At 44.9% G+C, this 20,795-nt stretch overlaps 1 protein-coding gene across 5 annotated transcripts in view; it reads left to right on the plus strand.

The window, feature by feature from the left end:
• LOC122934330 (zinc finger protein 260-like) overlaps window positions 1-20,795 on the plus strand; it is a 45,825-nt gene that overhangs the window by 915 nt on the left and 24,115 nt on the right. For 2 of the 5 annotated variants that reach the window (XM_044289720.1, XM_044289724.1), the window contains exons 2-3: window positions 15,116-15,205; window positions 17,301-17,428. In XM_044289720.1, coding sequence (XP_044145655.1) covers window positions 15,202-15,205; window positions 17,301-17,428 — 132 coding nt within the window. In that variant the 5' untranslated portion in view covers window positions 15,116-15,201. Of the gene's footprint in view, window positions 1-326; window positions 418-15,115; window positions 15,206-17,300; window positions 17,429-20,795 lie in introns of those variants that run through there. The other 3 variants (XM_044289722.1, XM_044289723.1, XM_044289721.1) reach the window with 3 other exon arrangements.

Here is a 20,795-nt window from a genome sequence, read left to right on the forward strand (position 1 = left end):
TTACACCCTATAACTCCCCCCCTCCCCCTCCTCATGATCTGCACCCTCATGGCCCCCAGATTACAGCCGGTTCTGTACTGTAACCCCTGTAATTGCAGCAGATTCCACTCCATGACCCCCACTGCCCCTGAGTGCTCCCCCTGCCCCTCATATATGAGCTCCATATGCCGCCCCTCCCCCGCTCCCCATGAAGCTCTGTGTACTCCAGGACTGCACCGCCACCACATCCTGGCACACACAGACCCTCCCCCTGGCACACACAGCCCCTCCCCCTGGCACACACAGCCCCTCCCCCTTCCACAAGCTCCTGCAGTCCGGGTTTGTCAGCACTTCCCACAAACCACGAAGGAGCACGTGACCAGTGACGTCACTGACCTTCTAGCAACTCCGTTCTAGTCACTACCTGGAAGGTAACTAGTAAGTGTCCTGTGTGCTGGGCTGCGGGGCGTCCTCTCCGTGTTCTGTGCGGTCTCCTGTGGGGTCAGGCTTAGGGACAGGTTTACAGTCAGGGAGGTTTTGTGGAGAACATTAGTTTCTAGAACAACTTGGGGGCGGGGCTACATCCTCTCAGAAGCCCATACATTCTAGGTGGGTAGATGTTGTGTCCAGCAGGGCAGGTAGGTGTGTAGTCACCGCCATTGTCTGCCAGGATTACTGGGGCAGAGGGGGCATTAACCCCTTCACCGCCAGCTCTCTCGGCCAGGCACAGTCAGCCTCCGCCAGCACTCAGCCCACTAGGCACTAGGCTGCCCAGGGACTGACTGAGCTACAGGAGCAGCACCGGGGTCTATCTGAGTGTAATCTATATGTACAGCGCAGGTATATACATAGTCATCTCCTGTGTATTATAGTATATACTGTGCTGGTATAACCTGGGTCTATCTGAGTGTAATTTATATGTACAGCGCAGGTATATACATAGTCATCCTCCTGTGTATTATAGTATATACTATGCTGGTATAACCTGGGTCTATCTGAGTGTAATCTATATGTACAGTGCAGGTATATACATAGTCATCCTCCTGTGTATTATAGTATATACTATGCTGGTATAACCTGGGTCTATCTGAGTGTAATCTATATGTACAGCGCAGGTATATACATAGTCATCCTCCTGTGTATTATAGTATAGACTGTGCTGGTATAACCTGGGTCTATCTGAGGGTAATCTATATGTACAGCGCAGGTATATACATAGTCATCTCCCTGTGTATTATAGTATATACTATGCTGGTATAACCTGGGTATATCTGAGTGTAATCTATATGTACAGCGCAGGTATATACATAGTCATCCTCCTGTGTATTATAGTATATACTGTGCTGGTATAACCTGGGTATATCTGAGGGTAATCTATATGTACAGCGCAGGTATATACATAGTCATCTCCTGTGTATTATAGTATAGACTATGCTGGTATAACCTGGGTCTATCTGAGTGTAATCTATATGTACAGCGCAGGTATATACATAGTCATCTCCTGTGTATTATAGTATAGACTATGCTGGTATAACCTGGGTATATCTGAGTATAATCTATATGTACAGCGCAGGTATATACATAGTCATCCTCCTGTGTATTATAGTATAGACTATGCTGGTATAACCGGGGTCTATCTGAGTGTAATCTATATGAACAGCGCAGGTATATACATAGTCATCCTCCTGTGTATTATAGTATATACTATGCTGGTATAACCTGGGTATATCTGAGTGTAATCTATATGTACAGTGCAGGTATATACATAGTCATCCTCCTGTGTATTATAGAATATACTGTGCTGGTATAACCTGGGTCTATCTGAGTGTAATCTATATGTACAGCGCAGGTATATACATAGTCATCCTCCTGTGTATTATAGTATATACTATGCTGGTATAACCTGGGTCTATCTGAGTGTAATCTATATGTACAGCGCAGGTATATACATAGTCATCCTCCTGTGTATTATAGTATATACTATGCTGGTATAACCTGGGTCTATCTGAGTGTAATCTATATGTACAGCGCAGGTGTATACATAGTCATCCTCCTGTGTATTATAGTATATACTATGCTGGTATAACCTGGGTATATCTGAGTGTAATCTATATGTACAGCGCAGGTATATACATAGTCATCCTCCTGTGTATTATAGTATATACTATGCTGGTATAACCTGGGTCTATCTGAGTGTAATCTATATGTACAGCGCAGGTATATACATAGTCATCCTCCTGTGTATTATAGAATATACTGTGCTGGTATAACCTGGGTCTATCTGAGTGTAATCTATATGTACAGCGCAGGTATATACATAGTCATCCTCCTGTGTATTATACTATATACTATGCTGGTATAACCTGGGTCTATCTGAGTGTAATCTATATGTACAGCGCAGGTATATACATAGTCATCCTCCTGTGTATTATAGTATATACTACGCTGGTATAACCTGGGTATATCTGAGTGTAATCTATATGTACAGCGCAGGTATATACATAGTCATCTCCTGTGTATTATAGTATAGACTATGCTGGTATAACCTGGGTATATCTGAGTATAATCTATATGTACAGCGCAGGTATATACATAGTCATCCTCCTGTGTATTATAGTATATACTATGCTGGTATAACCTGGGTATATCTGAGTATAATCTATATGTACAGCGCAGGTATATACATAGTCATCCTCCTGTGTATTATAGTATATACTATGCTGGTATAACCTGGGTATATCTGAGTGTAATCTATATGTACAGCGCAGGTATATACATAGTCATCCTCCTGTGTATTATAGTATATACTATTCTGGTATAACCTGGGTATATCTGAGTGTAATCTATATGTACAGCGCAGGTATATACATAGTCATCCTCCTGTGTATTATAGTATATACTATGCTGGTATAACCTGGGTCTATCTGAGTGTAATCTATATGTACAGCGCAGGTATATACATAGTCATCTTCCTGTGTATTATAGTATATACTATGCTGGTATTACCTGGGTCTATCTGAGTGTAATCTATATGTACAGCGCAGGTATATACATAGTCATCTTCCTGTGTATTATAGTATATACTAGGGATCGACCGATATAGATTTTTTAGGGCTGATAACGATACCGATAATCTGTGAACTTTCAGGCCGATAGCCGATATTTTATACCGATATTCTGTGAATTTTCATTTTTGAAAAAAAAATATTAATTCCTACACAAATCTGCTGAAAATGAACTTGTATTTTTTTTGTAAATCTTTCTTTTTCATTTATAATGAATATTTTGGTGTTTTTAATTTTAATTTTTTTTTTTTTTACTATTAGCCCCCTTAGGGACTAGAACCCTTGTCCTATTTACCCTGATAGGTCTTTATCAGGGTGAATAAGACCTCACACTGTCCCTGTTGCCCTGTGCTTTGTGCACAGAGCAGCAAGAGAGCTAACTATGGCAGTCAGGGCTTCAGTAGCGTCCTGGCTGCCGTGGTAACTGATCGGAGCCCCAGGCTTACACTGCTGGGGCTCCGATCGGAACTGCCACTGAGGAGGAGGGGAGAGGACCCTGTGGCAACTGCCACCAATGATTAATACTGGGGGGCTTGGGTGGGGGGCGCACTGCGCCACCAATGAAGATAACGCTCTCATTAATTCATATACAGGAGGCGGGAGCTGGCTGCAGAATCACATAGCCGGCTCCCAACCTCTATGAGCGTTAGCTGCTATCCTCGGCAGTTAACCCCTCTACTGCAGATTGCAGCTGCTTGTCATAGAGGTCGGGAGCCGGCTATGTGATTCTGCAGCTAGCTTCCGCCCCTCCCCTCCTCTTGTCCTCCCTCTTCTCGATGGTGGCAGCGGCACAGGGGGGAGGGAGACACAGGGAATATCCGCAAAATAGATGCCGATACCGATTAAAATCCTGAATGTCGGCCGATAATATCGGTAAAACCGATAATCGGTCGATCCCTAGTTTATACTATGCTGGTATAACCTGGGTATCATCTATATGTTCAGCGCAGGTTTATACATAGTCATCTTCCTGTGTATAGACTATGCTGGTATAACCTGGGTACATGTAACCGGGCGCCGAAGGTGCACTCGGTCTCCCATCAGCCGCAGACCTGCTGCTTAGCTTCGGGAGCGAGGATCTGTGTTTGGCCTCGTTCCCAGGGCGGCTTTGCTAGCTGGGAGGCTCCCTGCTCTTAGGTCTACCTTAAGTGCTGAGCTGATCACTCGATGCTCGACTTGTCTGTCTGTCGGTCATGTGACGCTGGCCACGTCACATGACCCTCACTCCCCACTATAAATACAGACGGCCTGCCGGCTACAGGTTGCCTGTGATTTTCGTCCTATAGGCTGTGTACTTTGTTGTTATTAAGCTACCTCTGGAATTGAACCTCGATCCGCCTCTTGACACCTCTTCTGCCTGCTCCCTGTACCTTGACGCTACCTGTCGCATTTTGACCTTGGCTTGTTTACAGATTTGTCTTTGCCTCTTCCCTTGTTCTGAAGTGACCTCCTGGCTGACCTCGGCTAGTTGACCCACCTCGCCTTCCGTTTTTGTTCTACCTCTTGTCCGCTTATTGTAACTTCTCAGTGGCTGTCCTCTTCCCCGCTGTCTCTTTCTCTCTGCTTGCACTTAGTAGGTTAGGGACTGTCACCCAGTTGCGCTTCATCACCTAGGGCGGGTGGTGCAAGTGGTGCAGCTCAGGGGGTGCACCTCCGCTCTATCTTGATTCCCGTGACTCTACCCGTGACAGAATCACAGGCCCAAATTCAGCATGGACCCTATATAGAGCCTCACTGAACATGTGCAGGGTCTTGCTTAAATAGTACAGGATCTTCGGGAGAGACAACAAGTTCAGGAGACCGTCCGAACTCCCCCTATTCTTGCTCCCGCCACCGTTCAGGTGGAACCGTACATTAAATTGCCCAATTGGTTTTCGGGTGACCGCCGAAGTTTTTTAGCTTTCAAGCAAAACTGTAAACTTTATTTTCGACTACGACCCCACTCCTCCGGCCCTGACCCACAGAGGGTTGGTATTATCATTTCCTTGCTTCAAGGGGACCCTCAGCTTCCACAACAGACTTTAGGGGGCCTGTTTCCCCACATGCGGCTCTCAGCCCAAGACAGAGACCTTGATTCTGAGCCGAGCTGCATATTTAAAGGACAGCCAGGTGCTGCCAAATCCTGGACCGGCACTTAAACTCTGGTCTGGTATTTAGCCTCTCCTGGCTGGAAATCAGCCCAGCCGCCCATGTTGGGAAGAAAATACCTGCCTTCCCAAACGAATCCCCTTGCCATGTCACATACCCCCCTTCCCCGCCCTTTGTTCAACCCTGAGGGGTTGAACACACGGCAGAGTGTACCCGGGACAGGGCATCCATGTTTCCCTGTAACCGGCCTGCCCTGTGTTCTACTGTAAAATTTTACGTTTTGCAAGGACAAGAACCATCTTGTGACCCGAGCATTTCTCTATTTGGCCTAGCTCATCCACTTCAGAGGGGAGTGGTCGGTTACCAGATGGAACTTTCTCCCAACAGATAATAGCGGAGAGACTCGAGTGCCCACTTGATGGCCAGGCACTCTCTCTCCACTATACTGTACCGGGTCTCGGCTGGAGTGAGCTTACGGCTAGGATGACAATGGGATGCTCCTCCCCATTGACTTCCTGAGACAGTACAGCACCGAGGCCCACTTCGGAGGCATCGGTTTGCACTATAAACTCCCTTTTGAAGTCGGGCGTCACCGAAACCGGGGACCCACACAGGGCCGACTTCAAAGAGGAGAAAGCCTGGTCATTCTAGCGGACCATCACGGACTTCCGTCCCTTCAAGAGCCCTGTCAATGGAGCTGCTAAAGTGGCAATATGGGGAACGAACCTCATATAATAGCCCACCATTCCCAGGAATGACTTTACTTGCCCAGAGGTGACAGGCAGGGGCGTAGCGTGGGGGGGGGCCGTTGCCCCGGGCGCCAAACTGCAGGGGGGCGCTCCGGCGCCGGCTGAAAGATTTTATAATGTAAGTTTTTTTTTCAGGTTGCGCCGTTGTGGCATGCGGCGCAACGGCCGGCCAGAGAGGCAGAGAGCTCAGCTGTTTAGTGCGCGCCCGCCCGGCCCTGCCGCCCTGATGCAGATCATGATTCATTCATGATTTGTGCGGTCGCGGCGGGCGCACTACTTACACTAGCAGCTAGAGTCATTACATACATGATTGGCGGCTGGCACCGCCTCCTTCTCCTCGCCGCCTCCTTCTCCTCGCCGCCTCCTTCTCCTAGTGCTAGTGGGTCATTAGGCTGGCCGCTGGCCTGGCTCCCTCCGGCTCCGCCCACTTTCCAGGCGGGAAACACAGTGCGGAGCGCGGGAGCCAGAGCCAGCAGAAGCCACTGCCAGTTGCCCAGTAGAAGATCGCCAGAAGCAGGAGGCAGCAGCGGCAGAAGACTGAGTCCTGTCAGACTCCAGTCCAGAGAGAACTGTTGAGTCAGACAGTCAGTCACTGACCAGTCAGCCTGAGTGAGCCCTGAGCCTAGAGTCCAGACTACAGAGCAGAGGTAAAGGGGGAGCCAGGCAGCTGCTGCCCCACGCCGCTGAGGCTGAGTAACTGTTAGTGTCACTGTCATGTCAGTGATTAAGTTGGGTGACCATGTCACCATTTACTGCCTATCTAAAGTACATTAAAAACACTTTATTTGATAATGTTAAAAATAATAAATCTCCACATGAATAGGCTGATAACTGGAATATTTCAGACTATTTATATGCTGGTTCCTAGTAACACCCTACCACAAAGACTCCTTTATATTTAGGAGTATATGGATAATGGAAAAAATCCTCTAGTGATCTTACAGGGATATTTTTGCACTACATATACGGGGCTGTAAACCCTTTGGTGAGTGCTGTATAGGGTCTCACACTTAGAGGATTAATCCCTAATAGGCTCAGTATGGAAGCGAGAGTCAGTCTGCATGTATTTCTGTACTGCAGTCTAATGCTCCTGATGAAATACCGACAATAGTCGGATAGGGAAACGTGTTGAGCATTAGACTGCAGTACAGAAATACATGCAGACTGACTCTCGCTTCCATACTGAGCCTATTAGGGATTAAGGGTATTAATGGGTATTAAGATTATAGGACTCGCCCACTCACTTTTAGACTCCTCGATGACATCTAGCCGCAGCATGAGCTGCACTTCATCCGAGATGGCTTGTCGCCGAGCCCCGGGTACCCGGTATGCCTTTAACCAGACTTTTGCCTGAGGCTCAGTGATAATGTCATGCTGGATTGCGGAAGTGCGTCCAGAGAGGTCCGAGAACACATCCGTGTTCCGACTAATGAACTCCCTGGTCTCCTGAGCTTGTTTAGAGGAGAGGCTTTTATCAATTACAAGTAGAGCCCTTGTAGCACGGTGGATTTTTCTACTGGAGTAGGGTTCCCACCCCTTTCACTAATAAATTCAAAGACTCCAGTCAAGTTTTATGCGAAGTGCAATTTTTGTTTATTTAGCAAACAGTGAATGTTGCTACGGCAAAGTAAATGGTGACGTTTCGGCACATCCGTGCCTTCATCAGACCAGTGCCGCTTGTGGTGCAGAAGATCTCAGGTGCAGACGTAGGTGTAGACGCAGTAAAACGGAAAACGTGCGGTTATACCGCTGAAGAGAGGAGGCGCCTCCTCTCTTCAGCGGTATAACCGCACGTTTTCCGTTTTACTGCGTCTACACCTACGTCTGCACCTGAGATCTTCTGCACCACAAGCGGCACTGGTCTGATGAAGGCACGGATGTGCCGAAACGTCACCATTTACTTTGCCGTAGCAACATTCACTGTTTGCTAAATAAACAAAAATTGCACTTCGCATAAAACTTGACTGGAGTCTTTGAATTTATTAGAGGAGAGGCTGTCAGCAATTTTTACTGTGGCAACCGCTTCCCTTGCCTCAGACATAGGAGCTGGAACCTCTTTCCCTAGAAAACCCGGCTGCGGGCTGTCTTCAGTACAGGTCTCCCTATCTTTCCAAGGTTTAAGTAAATTAACATGGTAAACCTGCTCTGACTTCCGCCGCCCTGGCTGGTGTACCTTGTAATTTACCTCTCCTACTTTCTCGACCTACCTCGTAGGTCCCCTGCCACCTAGCTAGGAACTTGCTGTCCACGGTCATTACCAGAACCAAAACCCAATCACCCGGGTTAAAGTTCCGGACCTGAGCCTGTCCATTGTAGATCCGACTCTGGGATCGCTGAGCGGCCTCCATATGATCCCTGACAAGAGGCAAAACGGTCTCTATCCGCTGTTGCATCTTGATTACATACTCCAAGACACTTTTATGCGGAGTGGGTTGCTGCTCCCATGCCTCTTTGGCCACGTCCAACAGACCACGAGGATGTCTGCCATAAAGCAATTCGAAGGGCGAGAACCCAGTAGAGGCCTGGGGTACCTCTCGCACAGCGAACATGAGATAGGGCAGAAGAAGATCCCAATCCTTCCCATCTTTAGACACCACCCTGTTTAACATGGTTTTTAGAGTTTTGTTAAACCTTTCCACCAGACCGTCCATTTGCGGATTGTACACGGACGTCCGTAACTGTCTGATATGCATCAACTTACAGAGTTCCCTCATGACCTTGGACATAAAAGGAGTCCCCTGGTCAGTCAGAACCTCTTTAGGTTGCCCCACTCGGGAGAACAACTCCATTAGCTCCTTAGCTATAAGCTTTGCCGATGTATGTCGCAGTGGCCCCGCCTCCGGGTACCGAGTGGCGTAGTCCGGGACGATCAAGATGTGTTGGTGTCCTCTAGCGGATTTCAGTACTGGACCTACGAGGTCCATAGCCATTCGCTCAAACGGCACCTCGATGATCGGGAGATGTACCAAGGGACTGCGGAAAAGGTGCTGGGGGCTAGTTGCCTGGCAGGTCGTGCAAGACTTACAGAATTCTTCCACCTCCCTAAACACACTGGGCCAGTAAAACCGTTGTAGTATCCAGTCCTGTGTCTTCTGCATTCCCAGATGACCCCCGAGAACATGCTGGTGGGCTAACTGTAACACGAGTTTGCGATAAGCCTGGGGCGCCACCAACTGTTCAATGGATTCACCTCGCAGCTGGTTTACCCGGTATAACATACCCCGATGAACCACAAAACGGGGGTACACTGACTCTGCCCCTGGTTGTTGTGGTTTACCACCTACTATTAATACATTTTCCCAGGCTCGGGATAGGCTTGGGTCCCGGTGTTGAGCGGTACCAAAATTATCCCCGGAGACATTGAGGTCTGCCAGCTCAGGACCCGGCGGCAAGTCCTCCGTGTCTCCCACCATCACACTTAGCGGGGTTGTCTCCCCATCTTCCACCGAAGTGGTGGTCACTCCTACCGCTGGCCCTTCAGACTCAGGTTCCCAGGGTTTTGGTCTCCCTCCTGAGCCGAGCCACTCTTCTAGGGTTACCCCTGTCACATGGGTATCAGTCACTCTCGTAGTAGGCCACAGTACCAGGAAGTCTCTCCCTATTATAAGTTCATAGTGTAGACTGGTGGCGACTCGTGGGTCCACCTGCCGGCAGCCGTAGATAGACACCATAGCAGTGGGGTAGTCTTTTAGGTCTCCATGAATACATATGACCACAACTTTCCGGCCTGTATACTCAGTGGTCCGTAGCAGGGGAGCCCTTACCAGGGTCACCAGACTCCCTGAGTCCAACAGAGCCTCTGCTGGAGTGTCTCCCACCGCCACCTGGCACAGGTGATTCAGAGTCTCTGGGGCACCCGCTGCACACAGCTTCCTAGCATATAAACGACTGGTGGAAGCAATAGTTTGTGTCCATAGGTTCCACCTGACATGGACAGACACCTTGTACATGGCCAGGCTCCCGACACCGCCAGCAGACAATCGGAGCCGGGTCCACAGGAGGCACATCCTGGTTGGGTTCAAATTGCCTGGTCTGGGGTGGAGAGTTGTGGGTTTTGACTACCCCCCTCCCAAAAGAACCCCCCTGACTGATCCATTGCTGGAGAGGGGGTGGCAAAGCCCTACAGAACATATCAGCCACCAGACGGTCTAGCATAGCAGTGGGGCTCAACATGTCAGGCTGTAGCCACTTTTGCAAGAGATTAAGCAAGTTATAATACTGGGGTCTCACAGGCTCAGGCGGCTTAAACCCCCACTGATGCACCTGCTGGGCCCGGACCAACACATTCATCCCAGTATTGCCAGAATCTCACCCTTGACTCTCTGGTAGTCGGCCACTTGGTCGTCCGGCAAGTCAAAATACACCTGCTGGGAATCGGATGTCAGGAACGGAGCGACGACCTCAGCCCACTGATCTCGGGGTAGATTCTCCCTTGTGGCCACCTTCTCATACATTGCCAGATAAGTTTCGGCGTCATCTTTGGGATCGCCTCACGGACCGCCTTCTGGACATCATGGACACTCTGGGACGCTCCTGCCGTCTGTAAAGCCATCACGTGCTGTAACAGCAGCTGTTTTTTTTCTTGCTGGTGTTGATTAGCCTCCATGAGAGCTTTTATTACAGCCTCCATTTTGTCACGTGACACAGGATTAAATTTAGCTGGTTTAATCCAGGACATCCAGCCGTACCTGAAAAAAATATTTAGGCGTTTAAGCCAGCCTCACTGCGTGTGCCCGCTCCAAGCCACCAATTGTGAGGATTCGCCCTGGTAGGCAGGGTAAGTGGACGCAGAACAGAGGCAAAAGAAACAGTTTGTAAAACAAAACTTCAGTGTTTATTCACACAGGAGAAAAAAAAAAGCAACATTGACCGTTTTAGGCCCCTTTCACACGGGCGAGTTTTCTGTGCGGGTGCGATGCGTGTGGTGAACGTATTGCACCCGCACTGAATCCTGACCCATTCATTTCTATGGGGCTGTGCACATGAGCGTTGATTTTCACGCATCACTTGTGCGTTGAGTGAAAATCGCAGCATGCTCTATATTGTGCGATTTTCACGCGACACAGAAGTGAATGGGGTGCGTGAAAATCGCATAGCATCCGCAAGCAAGTGCGGATGTGGTGCGATTTTCACGCATAGTTGCTAGGTGACAGTCTATTCACTGTATTATTTTCCCTTATAACATGGTTACAGAATACAGAATACATAGTATAGTAGGGCTGGAGGGGTTAAAAAAAAATAAAAAAAAGTTAACTCACCTTCTCCTCTTGATCGCGTAGTTCCCGGTCTCTTTACTTCTTGAATGAGCTGTGGGCTAAATGACCTGTGGTGATGTCAGATCACATGCTTTAATCACATGCTCCATCACCGTGGTGATGGAGCATGTGATCTGACGTCACCACAGGTCCTTTAGCCCACAGCTCATTCAAGAAGTAAAGAGACCGGGAACTACGCGATCAAGAGGAGAAGGTGAGTTAACTTTTCTTTTTATTTATTTTTTAACCCCTCCAGCCCTATTAAACTATGCATTCTGTATTCAGAATGCTATTATTTTCCCTTATAACCATGTTATAAGGGAAAATAATACAATCTTCAGAACATCAATCCCAAGCCCGAACTTCTGTGAAGAAGTTCGGGTTTGGGTACCAAACATGCACGATTTTTCTCACGCGAGTGCAAAACGCATTACAATGCACCCACCTCCCGCCAAAAATAAGACGCCCGTGTGAAAGGGGCCTTAGTGTTTGTTCTCACAAAGGAAAGTCCAAAGCACAAAAACAGTCACCTTGTTAGCAGGTTCCTTTAGCGTCCACAACAGGCTTTAGGGGGCCTGTTTCCCCATGTGCGGCTCTCAGCCCTCTACTATGGCACCATGCCTCAGATCCCAAGACAGAGACCTTGATTCTGATCCGAGCTGCCTATTTAAAGGACAGCCAGGTGCTGCCAAAACCCGGACCGGCACTCTGGTGGGAGGAAAATACCTGCCTTCCCAAATGAATCCCCTTGCTATGTCACAGTGCGTTCAGCAAAACTCGCACTATTTTGCAAGCAAGTTCATTCAGTTTTGTCTGCGATTGGATTCAGTTTTTTCCACGCGAGTGCAATGCGTTTTTCATGCGCGGCGTGATAAAAAACTGAAGGTTTACAAACAACATCTCTTAGCAACCATCAGTGAAAAACGCAATGCATCCGCACCTGCTTGCGGATGCAATGCGTTTTTCACTGAAGCCCCATTCACTTCTATGGGGTCAGGGCTGCGTGAATATAGAACATGCTGTGTTTTTCACGCAACGCAGAACTGATGCGTGAAAAAAACGCTCATGTACACAGACCCATTGAAATTAATGGGTCAGGATTCAGTGTGGGTGCTATGCTTTCATGTCACGCATTGCACCCGCGTGGAAAACTCTCTTCTGTGAAAGGGGCCTTAAAGTACAATTCTCGGCCTTAGCAGCTTTCCTAGACACAAGCTTGTTAGACCATCCTCTGAGAAGACGATTTATTAAAGGGGCAATCAGAGACTCCCCCAGATTACCCTCTACCATCCCACCTTGGGACTTGAACAAAGTCCTTATGGTACTGATAGACACTCCGTTTGGGCCTATTGAAGACATTTCTCTCAGGCTCCTGACCTTAAAGACCACCTGCCTTCTGGCCATAACAACAAGAAGAGTGGGGCAAATACAAGCCTTCTTTTGCCGTCCTCCTTATCTCAGGATTCTGGATGACAGAATAATCCTAAAGCATTGTCCATCCTTTCTCCCGAAGGTTGTATCCAGATTTCATAAATCGCAGCAAAAGGTGCACCACAATGATATGCAACTGACAATACTGGCTAATCCCTCAAGATGATGTTAAAAACGGAGACTTTAGCCACTGTATTCCAGTCAGGAACACATTGGAGCCCTTTGCACCACCGTCAAGGTATCTCAGTGTGGCATGGGTCCTACCACTAAACTACCTATGGTGTGTGAACACGGTCTGAAAGGTGCTAAGATCTAACTCACAGCCAAGCTCCCACATACCTCCATAGTGAGATCACTCATACAATGGAAGAAAGGATAAGGCTGAAGCCCCATCTATAACAGGCCATGTGACACAGGCTACCTTGTGCACCAGAATGTTACCAACAATGTTACCAGTTTATAACATCAGCTTGAGGGATTAGCCAGTATTGTCATTGTGGTGCACCTTTTGCAGTGATTTATGTATTTTTATATTTTCATCCACACATTATTCCATCTTGTGTAGGATGCTCTTGTGGTGCATGTGGTCGGCTGCCGTTAGCAACACATCACATGCGGAGGAATTGCTCCCCCGGTTATAAACACGCCACAGTGTTTGGGGTTTTTGAGCATTTCCTCCCATTTAGGCCACTTTATTTTAGTGATTTCTCTGGATCCAGATTTCACTGTAATCAGGAGATAGTTTTACCATCCTTCTGCCTATCACCTTCGACAGATTTAGAAAGGCGTTTTCAAAGCCTGGATGTGAGACGTTTGCTTACTTACTTAAAAGTCTGGGAGAAGATTAGGAAGTCGGATCACCTCCTTCTTCAGTTTCAGGGGCCTAACAAGGGTCAAGCAGCCAGTAAGGCCACCGTTGCAAGATGGATTAAACAGACGATTTCTCTTTGTCATGCTCAGAGGAAACTAGATCCTCCAGAGGGTCTCAAGGCCCATTTATTGTGGTTTGTGTCGCCCTCTTGGGCAGAAAATGCTGCCATCTCGATAGAACAAATCTGTAGAGCGGCTGTGTGGGCAAACCCAATGACTTCTTTTCAACCATTATACATTAAATGTCATTCATACCCAGGATTTATCATTTGGGCGCAGAATTCTTTATGCAATGATTCCAACCTAATTAAACTCCTCTGTTATTCCTCCTGTCAGTGCCGTTGGGGGAGGTGGCGGGAAAAAGGGTAAATTGCTCTTATCGGTAATTGGATTTTCCAATAGCCTCCCCAACGGCACTGGGGGTATTCCCCACCCTTTATTTGTTTTATTTTCCTTGGATTTATAATTGTATGTTTACTCTTGTATTCCAGTTGGATTAATATAATTTAGTTTTGCATCACTACCGTGTACTCTATTATTTCCTCATTTAGGTAAGGGGAGGAGGCCCTTCTGTTTTTTTTTTTTTTTTTTTTGTTTTTTTTTTACTGTAGGAGTGCATCAGGGGGACTTCAAATGTTACATGGCAACTTAAAATTGTCCCAGTGAAATCTGCCCTCTAAAATTCATATGTTGTCCGCCCCCTTCCCCTCCCTCCCCTGTCCTTTGTTTGTCGTGCTGTGTTCTTGTCTGTCCCCCTGTCTGTGCTAGTTTACCGAGTTAGTTTGTTTCACTGTGAGCTACATATTGGTAGCCTTTTGTTTAACTTCCCATTATTGAGTAATCTAGGAATTTGACCAGAGTTCCTATTACCTTCCCTTTCAGAAGTCAGGGTATTTTGAGTTACTATTTTTGTATTTCTCAACGTGGAATCACTTATTAAGCCTGATTTTGTGGTAATTGTCTTCTTTGGTCCACATCGTTGTGGCCCAGGGAGAAATGTTGTTCTCTAAATCCATTTGTATACGATATTATATGTGTCATGTGAGTCTGGAAATGGAGATGTCTTTCGCATACATTGTCATAGCGGCTATGTTTGTCTGACTTGTTTTTCTATACAATAAAAATAGATTCAACACTAAAATTCATATGTTGCTCCTTCCCTTTTGTGCCCTGCCATGTGCCCATACAGCAGTTTACGACCACATATGGGGTGTTTCTGTAAACGGAATAATCATATAATAAATATTGAAGTTTATTTTGCTGTTAACCCTAGCTGTGTTGCAGGAAAAAATAGATTAAAATAAAAAATCTGCAAAAAAAAAAAATCGGGAAATTACTTTCATTTTCTTTTAAGCTGTTGTGGAACACCTCAAGGGTTAGCAAAGTTTGTAACACCAGTTTTGACTAATGTGAGGGGTTTAGTTTCTAAAATGGGGAAAAATATGGGTGATTTTATAATATGTAAGCCCCTCAAAATCACTTTACTTAGGGATTAAAAAAGCGTTTTTAGGAAATTTTCTTGAAAATTTTAAAAATTACTTCTAAAATTTGAAACTTTCTAACGTCCTAATTTTTTTTAATGACATTTACAAAATGATGCCAACATAAAGTAGACATATAGGGAATGTTGACTGATAACTATTTTACCAGTTTTGTTTTGTTTGTTTGTTTTTTTAAGTAGAGAAATTCAAATTCCTGACGAAGCCTACGTGGCGAGGTTGATGCGTTTGGGGATCTGTGTCACCACCAGTTTACAGCAGCAATATGGGTAGGTAACATGGTACCTTGTGTAGGGTTGGACGGGGGGCTATAGTTATTGTGTACATTGTCATCTTTACGCTAGCACTCCACCGTCCTCTGATTACCCTACAGTGTCCATAAGTGAGATGCTTAGACTGATAGGATGTTAGTTATTATGAATCAGGGAACAGCATTATGCACCCACAACCATTCCTGTGTCTCTAGCTCCTGCAATTTTGTTGTGGGATCTGCTGTTCATGGTTACGCTCACCCCCAAATGTGATTCTCCACATTGTAGAGCCCTATAGAGGCTCAGTCTTCATGTCCTGTCCCTTTTTGACTTTACCTGTACTGATTATGTCATTTGATTTGAATAAAATTAGATTTTTTTATCGCTATACAGTACAGACCAAAAGTTTGGACACACCTTCTCATTCAAAGAGTTTTCTTTATTTTCATGACTATGAAAATTGTAGATTCACACTGAAGGCATCAAAACTATGAATTAACACATGTGGAATTATATACATAACAAAAAAGTGTGAAACAACTGAAAATGTCATATTCTAGGTTCTTCAAAGTAGCCACCCTATGCTTTGATTACTGCTTTGCACACTCTTGGCATTCTCTTGATGAGCTAAAAGAGGTTGTCATCTGAAATGGTCTCCCAACAGTCTTGAAGGAGTTCCCAGAGATGCTTAGCACTTGTTGTCCCTTTTGCCTTCACTCTGCGGTCCAGCTCACCCCAAACCATCTCGATTGGGTTCAGGTCCGGTGACTGTGGAGGCCAGGTCATCTGGCGCAGCACCCCATCACTCTCCTTCATGGTCAAATAGCCCTTACGCAGCCTAGAGGTGTGTTTGGGGTTATTGTCCTGTTGAAAAATAAATGATGGTCCAACTAAATGCAAACCGGATGGAATAGCATGCTGCTGCAAGATGCTGTGGTAGCCATGCTGGTTCAGTATGCCTTCAATTTTGAATAAATCCCCAACAGTGTCACCAGCAAAGCACCGCCACACCATCACACTTCCTCCTCCATGCTTCACGGTGGGAACCAGGCATGTAGAGTCCATCCGTTCACCTTTTCTGCGTCGCACAAAGACACGGTGGTTGGAACCAAAGATCTCAAATTTGGACTCATCAGACCAAAGCACAGATTTCCACTGGTCTAATGTCCATTCCTTGTGTTCTTTAGCCCAAACAAGTCTCTTCTGCGTGTTGCCTGTCCTTAGCAGTGGTTTCCTAGCAGATATTCTACCATGAAGGCCTGATTCACACAGTCTCCTCTTAACAGTTGTTCTAGAGATGTGTCTGCTGCTAGACCTCTGTGTGGCATTGACCTGGTCTCTAATCTGAGCTGCTGTTAACCTGCGATTTCTGAGGCTGGTGACTCGGATGAACTTATCTTCCGCAGCAGAGGTGACTCTTGGTCTTCCTTTCCTGGGGCGGTCCGCATGTGAGCCAGTTTCTTTGTAGCGCTTGATGGTTTTTGTGACTGCACTTGGGGACACTTTCAAAGTTTTCCCATTTTTTCTGACTGACTGACCCTCATTTCTTAAAGTAATGATGGCCGCTCGTTTTTCTTTACTTGGCTGCTTTTTTCTTGCCATAATACACATTCTAACAGTCTATTCAGTAGGACTATCAGCTGTGTATCCACCTGACTTCTCCACAATGCAAATGATGGTCCCAACCCCATTTATAAGGCAAGAATTCCCACTTATTAAACCTGACAGGGCACACCTGTGAAGTGAAAACCATTTCAGGTGACTACCTCTTGAAGCTCATCAAGAGAATGCCAAGAGTGTGCAAAGCAGTAATCAAAGCAAAAGGTGGCTACTTTGAAGAACCTAGAATATGACATATTTTCAGTTGTTTCACACTTTTTTGTTATGTATATAATTCCACATGTGTTAATTCATAGTTTTGATGCCTTCAGTGTGAATCTACAATTTTAATAGTCATGAAAATAAAGAAAACTCTTTGAATGAGAAGGTGTGTCCAAACTTTTGGTCTGAACTGTACATTCTCGCTCTTTTTTTGTATAGTTTGTAGTAGGTTGAAGAGTTAGGTATTGCAATTTGGGTTGTTGTAGGTTATAACCGTATGTTTTTCCTACAGTTAAAGAAGAGAAAAGTCCCAGTCCTCTTCCTCTACAGGATGAGAGATGTCCCAGTCCTCCTCTTCTACAGGATGGTTCAAAAGAACATCAAAGCATTCCATATGATGATCAGATAGATGGAAATAAGGTGTCAGGAAAAGTTCCCTATGATCTCTAGAAGTGCTGTGAAGATCTTGTGTTCAGTCTTGTTTTATAAACCAGTATTATATGTTATATCCTTGTATAATGAGAAAGGTAGAGATGTCAGGATTACAGCTAACTATAGACCTTATATGTCGTCTGGATCTTCTCACAGTTTTCTGGTCGGTAGAGACTGCTGGTTGGAATAAGGAACCAACTAGATGCATATATAAGGGAGACTTGCAGATATTTATGGGTCAGACAATGAAACTTGGCACATGTAGATCCACTGTGTCTCTTGAACACATTTAACATGGTTCTGCTCCAAAGTGTGTTATATACAGTTAGGTCCATAAATATTGGGACACCGACACAATTCTAACATTTCTGGCTCTATACACCACCACATTGCATTTGAAATGAAACTAACAAGATGTGCTCTAACTGCAGACTGTCAGCTTTAATTTGAGGGTATTTATATCCAAATCAGGTGTAGGAATTACAACAGTTTGCATATGTGCCTCCCACTTGTTAAGGGACCAAAAGTAATGGGACAATTGGCTTCTCATCTGTTCCATGGCCAGGTGTGTGTTATTCCCTCATTATCCAAATTACAGTGAGCAGATACAAGGTCCAGAGTTTATTTCAAGTGTGCTATTTGTATTTGGAATCTGTTGCTGTCAACTCTCAAGATGAGATCCAAAGAGCTGTCACTATCAGTGATCAGGTTTTATTTTTTACCAAAAATCCACAAAAATTTAACAAATCCTCCGGGGAGACCGATTATCTCTGGAATAGATTCATTGACATGCAGTCTCTCCGCATATGTTAACAGATTCCTTCATTGTTATGTAAAACAGCTTCCTTCCTATCTTCGTGATTCAACTGATTTGATCAACTCCCTTAAAACATTTAGCTGGAGAGAGGAATACCACTGGGCTACCTTAGACGTCACGTCACTCTATAGTAACATTCGTCATGATCTAGGCTTAAATTCGATACAGTTTTTTCTCGAAAAAGACCCGTCACTTCCTATTACACAAAAGGAATTTTTAATGAAGTCCATTGAATTCATCCTCAATCATAATTATTTTCTTTTTAATGACAAATTTTATTTACAAACTAAAGGCACCGCGATGGGCACGAAATTTGCCCCTGCTTATGCGAATCTTTTGAAATTATCTTGATCGGGGGAGGGAAGGAAGATGATCTTTTAAGTTTTGTGGAGGGTTTGAATCAAAATGATTGGGGATTGGAATTCAGTCTTGAACACGACCAGACCAAAGCTATTTTTCTAGATTTGAAACTAGAAGTTATTGCGAATACTATACATACAAGTACTTATTTCAAACATGTGGATGCTAATAGCTACCTGGATTTTTCCAATTGTCACCTATCGAAGTGGAAACGCAATATCCCATTTAGTCAGATGAAAAGGGTACGACGGAATTGCTCAGATAAAAAAGTTCTAGAAAAACAAATGAAAGTCCTGAAGACTAGGTTCATCGAAAAAGGCTATCCTAAACAACTGATTAAATCTTCCGCAGAAAGAACACTTATTTTAGATCAAGACTCGGCCCTAAAGCCAACTCCGAAAACATCTAACAGTGAAAAAAACCCTTATGAGTACAATCTGATAACAAGGTATAATACCAAACACAGTGAAATTAAAAGAATTTTGAACAAACACTGGGGGATTCTTTTAAAGGACCCAATCCTCAAAGACATATTACCAACTAATACGTCAATCATCTTCAGGAGGGCACAAACTTTGAAAAACATGCTAGCACCGTCATGTCCCAAACTAACAACCACCAGTAAAAACAATTCAACCCCAAAACAAAAGGATACCAAACAAGGGATATATAGATGTGGGATTGCTAGATGCAAATGCTGTGCGATGATGAATCAGGGGATTACTGAACTCATAATTTCAACAAACGACATATGGAGATTTAGACAAGAAATCAGCTGTAACACCAGGAATGTAGTTTACCTGTTAACCTGCCCATGCAATTTTAAATATGTAGGGAGAACTACCCAAACAGTGAGGGACAGAATGACGGAACACAGGTCAAACATAAAGCGAGGGGTCATTACACATAGTGTATCCAGACATTTTCTGGAGAAACACAACTGTAATTCTGCGTTACTAAAATTAACTCCGCTGGAACATATAACACAGTCCTATCAAACATTGTGCAGAAAGGAAATGCACTGGATCTTCCGTCTAAACACTTTATTTCCTCATGGTCTAAATGAAACATTAGAATATACCAACTATTGATACCCCTCAAAAACCAAACCAGATATGCAATCGGGAACATGGATAGATCAACCCCTACATAGTATTATCAAGTATATTTCATATGGTTTTATTTATTTATATATTTTTATACTAATGTGTTTTTTTTTGTTTTGTTTTTTCTCTTATATATAGATACATGTTTTTCATCTATATACACAACTTCTGTTCTTGTCCAGTATATTGTCCCCCTCTATGGTTTATATATATATAGATCGTATCCCTCTTATTGATTTTTTAAGTACTCTTCTATATTTATATTTATGTCTATATTTATATTTATATATGTATATTTATATTTATAGTTATTTATATATATTTTGAATTCACATATTTGTACCAGTATACTTTATATGTCCATTCGTTTTACATGAACATATAGAATTGCCTTTTTGAGCCATTTTTCAACCAGTAAGAACTCCCCATTCTTGTAATTTCCCCACGCCCATTATCTATTAGATACAATAAGTAGCCGTAGTCCTATTATCTGCGTTCCACTAACCGGAAGTGGGCGGGGATTCGGATTTAGCATCGATGTCGACGCATTACATAGCCACTCGTTTTAAGTATTTTTATCTTTAGTTTTCATCCCCTATGTCCCCAATGTGTGACCATGCATGTCTCCTGTAAATTCTTATGTGTTATAAACCTCCGGGAGCCGGAAGACCGGGGGTGACGTCACTTCCGGTCCCGGACCTGCAGCCGGCGGAGGACAAAATAACCAATGTATGCCGACTGTATGTAAGATATCCCTGTTTATCGTGACATACTTGTTAAAGCCGAATACTGGCTAAGTATTATGATGAAGTTGCCAATGTTTGCCTGCATTTTCGGTGGGCGCTGGCCTTCACTTCCGGTTTGCGTTCCACGCTGGAACGCATGGGGTGGACGCAGACCGGAAGTGACGCTGTGCTACCCGTTTTTGGCGCCATATTTGATTTAAATAAGCCAGTTTTTTCACCATTAGACATGCTCCTGATGAAGGGGACTTATATATCCCCGAAACGCGTTGAGCCTTCTCCTCACCCCACCCTGACTACTCAATAAAAGGAATTAACAAGAAGTTCCA

Source organism: Bufo gargarizans, chromosome 4, assembly GCF_014858855.1.
Source record: "Bufo gargarizans isolate SCDJY-AF-19 chromosome 4, ASM1485885v1, whole genome shotgun sequence".
Classification (NCBI taxonomy): domain Eukaryota; kingdom Metazoa; phylum Chordata; class Amphibia; order Anura; family Bufonidae; genus Bufo; species Bufo gargarizans.